The 10,410-nt window shown below is 44.8% G+C and overlaps 1 protein-coding gene across 24 annotated transcripts; it reads left to right on the plus strand.

Annotated features, from left to right (window-relative positions):
- The first annotated feature begins 5,471 nt into the window (after positions 1–5,471).
- LOC123159362 (uncharacterized) lies at positions 5,472–9,857 on the plus strand. Of its 24 annotated transcripts, none has more exons than XR_006479668.1 (7): positions 5,512–5,853; positions 5,942–6,029; positions 6,248–6,349; positions 6,709–6,955; positions 7,378–7,471; positions 7,741–7,910; positions 7,997–9,857. XR_006479668.1 is itself a non-coding variant. In XM_044577191.1 (3 exons), the coding sequence occupies exons 1-3, from the start codon at positions 7,659–7,661 to the stop codon at positions 9,653–9,655; spliced, it is 498 nt and encodes a 165-aa protein (XP_044433126.1). In that variant the 5' UTR covers positions 7,483–7,658; the 3' UTR covers positions 9,656–9,857. The 24 variants fall into 24 exon arrangements, 1 of the variants encoding a protein (XP_044433126.1); XR_006479678.1 differs by having other exon boundaries at positions 6,900–6,955; XR_006479670.1 differs by having other exon boundaries at positions 5,513–5,874; positions 5,955–6,029; positions 6,712–6,955.
- Positions 9,858–10,410: the final 553 nt, after the last annotated feature.

The following is a 10,410-nucleotide window of genomic DNA, read 5'->3' on the forward strand; positions in this document are numbered from 1 at the left end:
GCATAAACATGCCCATCACTAGCACGGCACAACACATATGATGGGTTAAAGTCGCCGGCTTTGTTGGAGGAGATGGTTTTGCTCTTTTTGACATTAACACCCTTCACATTTTCCTTCTTCTCCTTAGGAGCACCCTCTCCCTCTTTCACAAAAGTTTGCTTGAGAGGAGGAGGTGGTTTGGTCTTGTCGTTCTTCTTCTTGTTCTTAGACTTGGGTGCAAACCCAATTCCCTTCTTGGCCACAACTTCCTTTCGATTGCTCAAAAGATCGTTGAGATTCTTTTCACCTTGAATGCAAGTCACAAGGCCTTTCTCAAGTTGATCCTTCAACTTGGCATTCTCCTCCACAAGATGCACATGCTCACAACATGGGTTAGTAGCATATGCATTATCAATTAATACCATATGAGGAAAGGTGGCCTTTTCCTTGGTTAGATTAACTTGGAGTTGAGCATGAGACTCCTTGAGGTTAGCATGAGCACCCTTCAAGACCTTGTGGGCCTTGTCAAGCACATCAAACTCCTCCTTGAGTCTAGCATGATCAACCCCAAGTTTAGCCTTCTCGGAAGTTAGCACACGAGACACAACAAGAGCATGATCAAGATCTTTCTTTAACTTGGCATGGTCATCGTTTTGTGACTCCTCAAGAGCCAAATGATGCCCGCGCTCTTCCTCAAGAGCATTAGAGAGATCCGATATCTCATCGGCATATTCACGACTATGACCTTCCATCTTAGAGATGGTTCCTTCATGAGCCTCGATCATGTCATTGGCTTCACCAAGTTGTTCCAAGAGAGCAACAAAGTGCTTCTTGGATTTGCCCTTGAGCTTACTCATAAAAGACTCAAAATCATTTACTTCCTCATTAGACCCCTTATCATCATCAATGCCAACCGTCAAAGAAGGATTTGGAATAATAGTGGTTTTGATGTTGGGGGTTACCTTGTTGGTGGTTTTAGCCATGAGGCACTTGGCGGTGATGTTCTCGTTGGGTGAGTCGAAGAGAGACACCCGGGGAGTTGTGGCAATGGCAACGGATGCCATGGCCATTGCTTCACTATCTTCATCATCATCGTCATCCTCACGGTATTCCTCTTGAACCACCAACCCTCGAGTAGGAGTCTTCTTGGTGAAGTTGTTCTTGTTGGGGAAGGACTTGGCTTTGTCTCTCCAAATGAGCATGCCACCATTGTCTTCCCGCTTCTCGTAAGGACAATCCGCAATGAAATGGCTCATATTGCCACAGTTGAAGCAAGTTCTAACTCACTGCGTGCTCTTGAAGCCACTTGAGTTGTTCTTGTTGAAGTTGGGTCTTGAGTTCTTCTTGCTCCAAAATTGCCTCGAAGTAAGAGCCATGTGCTTGTGATAATCATATTTTGTGTCTTCGGGGTTGCTCTCCTCATCTTCCTCTTCTTCCTCTTCTTCCACAATAACCTTGGCCTTCAAGGCAAGGTTGGGCTTCTTTGCCCTTTGAGACCGGAGCACCGCGTTATTGGCGGTCTTGTCCAAGATGCTCATGGCAACAAACTCATCCAACACTTCACTTGAGGTCATGGAGTGGAAGTCCGGTCTTTGACGAATGACGGAGGACATGGCCTTGTTGTAGGGCATCATGGCCTTGAGGAACTTGCGTCTGATCCAATTGTCATTCGTGTCCTTACTCCCATGATCTCGTAGCGAGACTGCAAGTTTGGTTACCCTCCGAAAGAGCTCATGAGGTTCTTCATCCTCCTTCATAGCAAACTCATCGGCTTCATCTTGCACCACTTCATAGTTGGAGCATTGAATGCTTGCACTTCCTCGATAGAGAGACACAACGCAATGCGATGCGTCTTTGGCCGTGGCGTAGGGTCGAAGATGAGGGAGATCTTCGGGGAGAATTGCCTCTTGGATGATGAAGAGAGCATTCTCATTGAATTGATTATCCACGGCTTCTCGAGGGGTGAAGTTGCTCGGGTCATGTGGATAGAAACCTTCTTCAATGATTCTCCAAAGATTAGTATTAACATGCTTTAAGTGACGCTTGAAGCAGTACACCCAAGAATCAAAATACTCATTTTTCACAATCTTAGGTGGAAGACTGGCATGATTTAAATGAGTAGAGGGAACCGGTCCACCATAAGTTGGAGGTTCCACATGGGCAAAGATGCCGGTGCCAATTCTACCGCTAGTAGAAGGACCCTTTTCACTGCTAGCTTCCCCCTTGTCGGAGGTAGCATCCGTCACCTTGTTAGTGGGATCACCCACTTTCATCAGCGAGGTGGACAGTTTAAGTCCTTCAAGAAATTTAGTAAACATGCTTTCAACCTTGGTCGTCATGGACTCTTTCAGTGTGTCTAGAGCCACATTGAATTCCTCAGGAGAGACCGAGGTTCCCCCATTGGCCGTAGACGAGATAGGATTCACACCGGAGTGCTCCTTCGCACCGTCTGTGGTGTCAACCATACTCTTCGGACGGCAAAGTACTTAATAAAGAGACGAGGCTCTGATACCAATTGAAAGGATCGATATAGTTGACTAGAGGGGGGTGAATAGGTAACTAACAATTTTTAAGCTTTTCTTTACCAATTTAAACTTTGCAACAAAATAGGTTGTCTAGATATGCAACTATGTGAGCAACCTATATGATGCAATAACAACTAGCACATAAGCAAGCAAGGGATACAACACAAGTAGGCTTGCAAAAGTAAAGGCACGAAATAACCAAGAGTGGAGCCGGTGGAGACGAGGATGTGTTACCGAAGTTCCTTCCTTTTAAGGGAAGTACGTCTCCGTTAGAGCGGTGTGGAGGCACAATGCTCCCCAAGAAGCCACTAGGGCCACCGTATTCTCCTCACGCCCTCACACAATGCGAGATGCCGTGAATCCACTATTGGTGCCCTTGAAGGCGGTGACCGAACCTTTACAAACAAGGTTGGGGCAATCTCCACAACTTAATTGGAGGCTCCCAATGACACCATGAAGCTTCACCACAATGGACTATGGCTCCGAGGTGACCTCAACTGTCTAGGGTGCTCAAACACCCAAGAGTAACAAGATACGCTAGGGATTAGTGGGGGGAATCAAATTTCTCTTGGTGGAAGTGTAGATCGGGGCCTTCTCAACCAATCCCGAGCAAATCAACAAGTTTGATTGGCTAGGGAGAGAGATCGGGCGAACATGGAGCTTGGAGCAACAATGGAGCTTTTGGGGGAAGCGGTGAGTCAACTTTGGGGAAGAAGACACCTTTATATAGTGGGGGAAACAATCCAACCGTTACCCCCCAAACAACCACACACAGAGCGGTACTACCACTTGGGCAGGGCGGTACTACCGCTGACAAGCGGTACTACCGTTCCCTCCCAGTGGTACTGCCGTGCTGACGAGGGTTGCAAGGTCCTGGTCCCAGAGCGGTACTACCGCGGAAGTATGGGCGGTACTACCGCTTGGAGCGGTACTACCGCCACTACTGCCGCTACTAGTACCGTAAAACCCGACACGAAAAACAGCAGTCTCGAGTCGAGGCGGTAGTAGCCCGGAACCACTATGGTACTACAGCCGAAGACCGCAAGCGGTACTACCGCTCGGGGAGCGGTACTATCGCTTGACGTACTTCGGCGGTACTACCGCTGAGGACTGCGGTACTACCGCTGGGACAGGACAAGGCAGGCACTGAGAGGAAAGATAGCTCCAATGGAGCAGAAAGGAACACCGGGTGTGATAAGAATGTGTATGTGTTGATTCCATCCTAGCCTTACCAAAGCGGATCCCCTCTTGATAGTACGGTGACTCCTACGAAACTAGTCCATCAACAAAGAAACGAAGGAGTTACACCGTCTTGAATAAAAGTTTCGAGGGGATGAAATCGTCTCGTGCCAAAGGATGAATCTTTGAAAATCTCAACGCACACGATTAGTCCGCAAAAGCATTGTCATCAATCACCAAAACATCTTGGGGATAAATATGCCCTTACAAGCGCCTTCTGCCCCCGACTGCTATGTGTTGTGGTTGTAGTGGTATGCCCCGGTCGCTGCATCGACGAGCACCTGGCCGCTTAACCCCTCCCTCCATGTTGCGCACGCTATCCCTTCCTCACTCCTGCGGAAGACGGCCGCTGAATCGCCGTGACGCCGCCGGCTGCTGTGTGTTGTGGTTGTAGTGGTATGGTCCCAGTCACTGCACCAACGTGCACCTGGCCGCTTAACCCCTCCCTCCACGCCGCGCACGCTATCCCTTCCTCACTCTGGCGGAAGACGGCTGCCGAATCGCCGCGACAGCGCCGACTGCTACGGATTTGGTGGATTTGGAAGGAAATGTGGTGCGCTCCCTACGCTCGGGAGCGGTTTCGAAATGGGGAGGAGATGGAAGTGGGGAGGGGAGAAGAATTTGAGGGACCCACGACCACATAGACACCCAACAGGTATCGTCCTGACGCCATGACCAGGTGCCACCTGGCGCACGCATCGATGGAATGGTGCGGTCAGACGCATCGACAAAACTTGGGAAGCGCGCAGCCGCGAGATGACGATCGGACGGCGCGCGAGCGTGTGTGCTCGGTAAGAGTGTGTGCTCGGTAAGACTAATTAGCATAGCTGCACTTTTTAGGTTTTAGGTCTAACATATAAGGATGATGGGCGACCCTCCCTCCCGAGCGCTCCCTCGATTTTGCTTCGTTTTGACCCTTCGATTTGGCCTGGTCGGGTCAACGCCGTTTGATTTTTACAAACAGTTTTGACCAGGGTTGCTTCATGGGCGTACGATGACTGGTGGGCTCGAGGAGGTCTTTGATTGGCTGGGTTAACTTTTCTCGCGTCAACCATTCCCGATGTGTCGTGTGGCTCAGGGCATGTACAATGGTGGCATATGGATACATATGCCTCATGACAAAAAGTAATTTGAGGCACCTACATTTATTTTTTCTTCCCAATGCAAGCTACCACTAGTGGGCCTCATTAAGAAATAGAAAATAAAGACTCTATTACACATGCATCTCTACTTTTCCCTCCAACCTTTTCAGCTTTTGTCATCGGACCACACTTTTTCTCTTCAAGCACCCGCCTCCTGAAGAGGATCCCGCTTCCCTATCCGAACCTACTTTATGTCATACCCGATCCAAGATGGCATGCGAGGCATCACCTTGAGTCTATGCATTGAAGGCGCGCAGGCCGAGTCGTGCGTCGTGGGTTAGCTGCGAAGGGGTTAGCCGACGCGTAGGCACCCGGTTTCTGCACCCGCACCTGTGCTTTGCCTATGATGGGTGGGCCGGTTATGCTCCTGGCCCCGCTCGTCGGCGGTAATTCCTTGGTCAACTGCTCCTGCCGCAGTGCTCCTCACTGGCTGCTCGTGTTGCACACATCATGCATCGTGGGGAGTTGTTGCGTCCAGCGTCAGCTGCAGAAGGGGTGGGCCGATACATGTGCACCCAGATCGTGAACCCAGGCTTGTGCTCGTGCGATGACGGGTGGGCCGCCGCTGTTCCTGGTCCCGCTTGTCCGCTGCTCCTCTTCTGTTTTCCTTTGCGAAATCCCGTCGCCCAATCCCCTCGCCCGCATGCCGCACCCCCTCCCTCCTCGGTCTCCCCCTCTCTCCCTCGTCGGCTGCCACAACACGAAGCCAGGAATCCTCCCCCTCCTTCTCCCTTGCATGTGTGTGCCCGTCGTCGCCTTCCCCCCTCTTCCCCATCGTTGCCCCAATGCCTCCATGGGCTACAACAGATCTATGGCTGATGGGAGGGTACGAGGTAGAGAAGGACGCGTCGTCGGCCCGTCACTTAGGCTGGTGAAGCACAGGTCAGGTCTGGGCGCAACGACCGGCGCCTGCGGGCAGGGTCGGCCGTGGAGGGAGGCTCGCCGGCCGGAGAAGCAGGAGCAAGGAGGTGGAGCTCCTCCTTCAACCTGTGTGTGTGATTTCTTCCTTTTCTATGAATGCACAAATCTGAAGCTTTTTTTGGTTGCCTCATCCAGCTTTCTTCTGAAGTGTGCAGATTGTTATTCCTTATCAGGAAGGACAATATTCATTTGAAGGACTTATTAGACTCAGAATATTTAGCTGGTAAGATACCATATTTCTATGATTCATCCATCTCTCTAGTTCTGACCTTACACATCAACCTATCCCCCTGCACCCTTCTAAATCTGGTGCTGCTACATTTTTTTTCTTACATGGGTGTATGTGTGAGATTTCTTCGTTTAGGTATATTTGTGCCTAAAAGAAGTTTACATCTATTTTCGTGTTAGATGAGCCTGCTTCCGTTTGCTGGATGTATGCAGGTGGATGTACGCAGGTTGGAGGAATGAGAATACTTATGAGATCACATGAATGAGATATTAAGCCCTGGATGCCCAAAATTGTATCATTGATCCCACACAGTGGTTAGAATCCCAGTCTTTGAATCACAATAGACAAGACCATATTTCACATTTTGTATAGTCCAGCCAATAATACACATGGAGCCTGGTGATGGTTTTCAATATATTGTGATAGTAGTTTCCTGCATTGATTATTTCATGAGCCACCATTCCGTTTTAAACTCGAAGTGGTGCAATATTTAAATAGATGTGTTTGTGCCATTTAGCCCCCAAATTCAGTTCAGTTCCGTTGTACATCTTTTACTGACCCCTTTTCTTGGTACTGATTGACCTTTGTACGTTAATATTTTTATTTGACTGCATTTTCTCCTTTAGTCCTTCCTCTTAGTGTATAATCCTGATTGTGTGTGTTTCTTTCCTAGTAGGGTATTTATGATTCAGACCATTCCATAACAAAATGCACATATGGCCTCACAGTAGGAGTTCAGCTTCAGACTGTCATCAAGTTTGTCTCAAATTTATTGTTCCAGTTTGGAATAGTGTACTTTCACAAGTATTTTCTAACGAGTACATATAACACTTCCACATATTATATTACAAAATGGAAGTACAGAGGATATATAGAAGTTACGACCGTTGTGCAGCGTGATCTCTGAAGATGGATTGCAGGTGAGTAGATTAACAATTTAGTACTGACACTATTTCTGTTGATACTTCATTTTACTCAATCTTTCGTATTGACCATAAGCATAAAGGATATCATGTTGGGTTGCATTGCCATGTAAGGAATGGATATCCTAAACCTGAGAATGTACCAACGTAGATGATTGCTTCTTAGGAATATCATCGTGTTGTTACAGTAAAGATGGCTATTTGTAGCACCTTCTATAGTTAAGTTTACTATTAGGAATATCTTTCAACCTCTGTACTATGTATTACCGCTACAATTTTGGCTAGGGAATCTGTCTCATTTTAATATTGCAATGAAGTGGTTGGGATGGAGAGGGTTTTTTACTTGACAACTTTGTGACCTATATACCTTTCTGGGTTGTGCATGTTCAAAGTAGTTTCAGTTTGTCCAATTTTTGCAGGGATATTGTGTGAGGTCTGCTACAAACTTTAAGAAAATCACTTAGTACATTCATGGGATCACCAACTTTTGGCATTTGTTGAGACTACAGCTAGGTGGGTCCATGAATTCCTAGAAGATTGTGGCAATTATCCTGCTTTCCTTGCAATATTGGTTTCTAAAAATATCATGGTAGTTGTAATTTCAGATTGCTGCTAATTTGACTAAATATGTTCTGATTGCTTTCTAAGCTTTCTTTCTTTACTGTGTGTAAAACTAATTCATTCCTAATTGAATCTTTCAATGGTTGATGGGAACATTACAGATCTTGCTTCTTTGCTTTTTAATGTTTCATATGTTTTCATGTACAAACCGAGGAGTGCAGGCGCGATGGCGGGCATCTCCGGCAGCGGTAGTGACCTGCAGGAAAAAGGCGACAACGAGAGTGTTCAATTCGATCCATCACCATGGATCGGTCCCTGCAGGAGAGAGAAGATGAGGAAGAGAGAGAGAGAAGGAAGGAGAGGAGGGAGAAAGAGAGAGGGAGGTACGATGGTGGGTGTTACTATAGTATTAGAAGAATTCCTGATATATGTATATATAGTATTCTATGATATTTGATGCAAAATATTGATGGCCAGGTGAATGCACTGGACTCTTCAAGATCAAGGGCACCAACAGCAAAGGCCGAGTGCATCCATCGACAGCATGCCCAATGTCCGGATTCACTGAGCAGTACAACCGGAGACGTTGTAGGCTGCCTGCAGGTCTGGAAACCAGACAACATCTCTGAAACCCACTATCTTCTTATGCATGAATTTCTGCTCAGTTTGGCTACATCTAATTTGTTATCGTTAATCCTATTCCATAACGCAAAGTTGCAAACATCCTGTTTTTTCATCGAGAGGAAGAACATTAAGAATTTTCGCACATTCTGTTGTAGCAATATTGACTGTATGAATACCAGTAATGTGTTTGGCAGTTTGTTCTTGTGGCTTCCAAAAAACCTGGAATGTTTGTTCTGCTGGTACAACTCTCTTTGGCTAGGACATTTTGGCTTCAAATAACATCAATGAACCTAAAATTTCTTAATATTTTATACCACCTTTTGTATTGATGTTCTTCATGCATGCTCATCTGCCAAGAGGTCATTCCAATAATATCACGCGTTCCTCAGCAGGCGCCAAGCCGTCCACTGTTGTCTCTGCCCGAAGAAGGATTATGGTTCTCCACCTCTCTGCTACTCATATTAAAATTCCGGCATGTTCTTTCTTTCTTTCTTTCTTTATTTTCTGTCAAGAAAAAGGTAGAACCTGTTCTTAATTTTCCATAATGATTTGAATGCAATTTGTCAGTGTATTTCTAGCTGGAATTGCATGTATATCTTACAAATTTACATTGTAAGAAATTAATAACAAGAATAGAAGCATTTGCACCCATCTAACATGTTTGTCTGGTATTTTTCAAAAAGCTCAAGGTTAGAGATGTGGCGCTGTATGAGACTATCATTAGGACAGAAGATAAATTAATGTTAAAATATTGTTTGAATTTTCTTCGTTCTGTAAACGGCAATACAAGATATGTTGCACCATGATTCTATTCCAAAAAAAATAACAGCTGATAATTAACGACACATCAAATGTTCTGTTTTGAAATGGATCATTTTGCCAGGTTGGGTTTAGTAGGTCATAACGGTTTTATTCAACGACAAGATTAATTTTGTTTATACTTTAACCAGTTAAAGGATTGGCGGTCAAGCCCTATGATCTTTGTACACCAAGGTTCAGTTGTGTTCTTTGTGAAATATATGTCCTGCAAGTCTCATGTGTCTTGCGTTATTTTCGCTTTCCAAGCTACAGGATTTTGATATACTTCAAACGTGATTCTTTATATGTTGTTTGATTCCATCAATCGTAAAACGTAAATTAGCAATTAGGCGTCTACAAAGTGTAGTGGAACCATTGTGATTGATGCAGTTTTATTTTAGTATTGAAATGTTTGTCTTAGTTTGTTTTGTGTTGAGAAATATATTTGTTTTCCAGCCATTGTTTTCTAAATCCTATCAACACATTACCTGATATGGCCTTTGAAGTTTCTATTTTATAACGATCTTAGTTGTAGTGGTCAACTTGAGTATGGTATTATGGTATAGTTTATTCTTTTCTGTTGCAGCTATTTCGGAGAAGTTTAGAGCTCTGCAAACTTTTGAGGACATGATTTACAATAGCAGAGATGAAACAATCAATCAGTTGAGATGCATTACGTCATATTTTTTCTCTGGACATCGATGTGTATTGTAGACTCCTTTCTTTTGCCACAAAGGATACGAGCTGTGCCATTTGACTCGAAGGACAAAGCATTCATCACAAGGGGGTGGTCTTGATATATACACAAAAGAGGAAATTTCCTTTTGTATAGAACCAAATTATATGATGTAATTCAGTTCAAATAATAATTTATATGATGTAATTGACCACTATTTCTAAGAGATTCTCCTCTACACAATGGTTATCATGCATTAAATACATTTTATTGTCAAATATGTTTACCTTTTTTAGTGCAAATCTACAACTACTCGGACTTCCTATTTGGAACCACCGACCTAATTTTGTTCGGTCCATGTATGTGTGTATTGAAGTTTGGTGAGTCTCAGGAAGAACCAAACTTTTATTCCTATCTCATCATATGCTATCTTAAATGCAAAGTGTTAGCTACTTCAGTCCCACCTTTGAAACTGTGATTGATTACAAATTGTGCATGCTCAAGTAAGTAAATATTTGTAGAGAGAAATCATTGTTAAGTTTTGATTAAAATGGTTCACGTTGGTATCAAGTGGTTACTCACACCTAAAATTACAAAAAAAATGCAAGTATTTTCAATGCTCCCATGATTTTAAACGGGACTCTGCACCATTTGACCCAATGGGTCTACTTCGAGCAGGCCAGCCCAAAAATCTCGTCGTAGGTCGGATTGACTAGCTTATGTCCACTAAAACATATATTTTGTTTTAAATGGGGCTCTGTGCTATCAAAATAAAATGTGTATATACATCTAA

This window comes from Triticum aestivum, chromosome 7B, assembly GCF_018294505.1.
Source record: "Triticum aestivum cultivar Chinese Spring chromosome 7B, IWGSC CS RefSeq v2.1, whole genome shotgun sequence".
Classification (NCBI taxonomy): Eukaryota; Viridiplantae; Streptophyta; class Magnoliopsida; order Poales; family Poaceae; genus Triticum; species Triticum aestivum.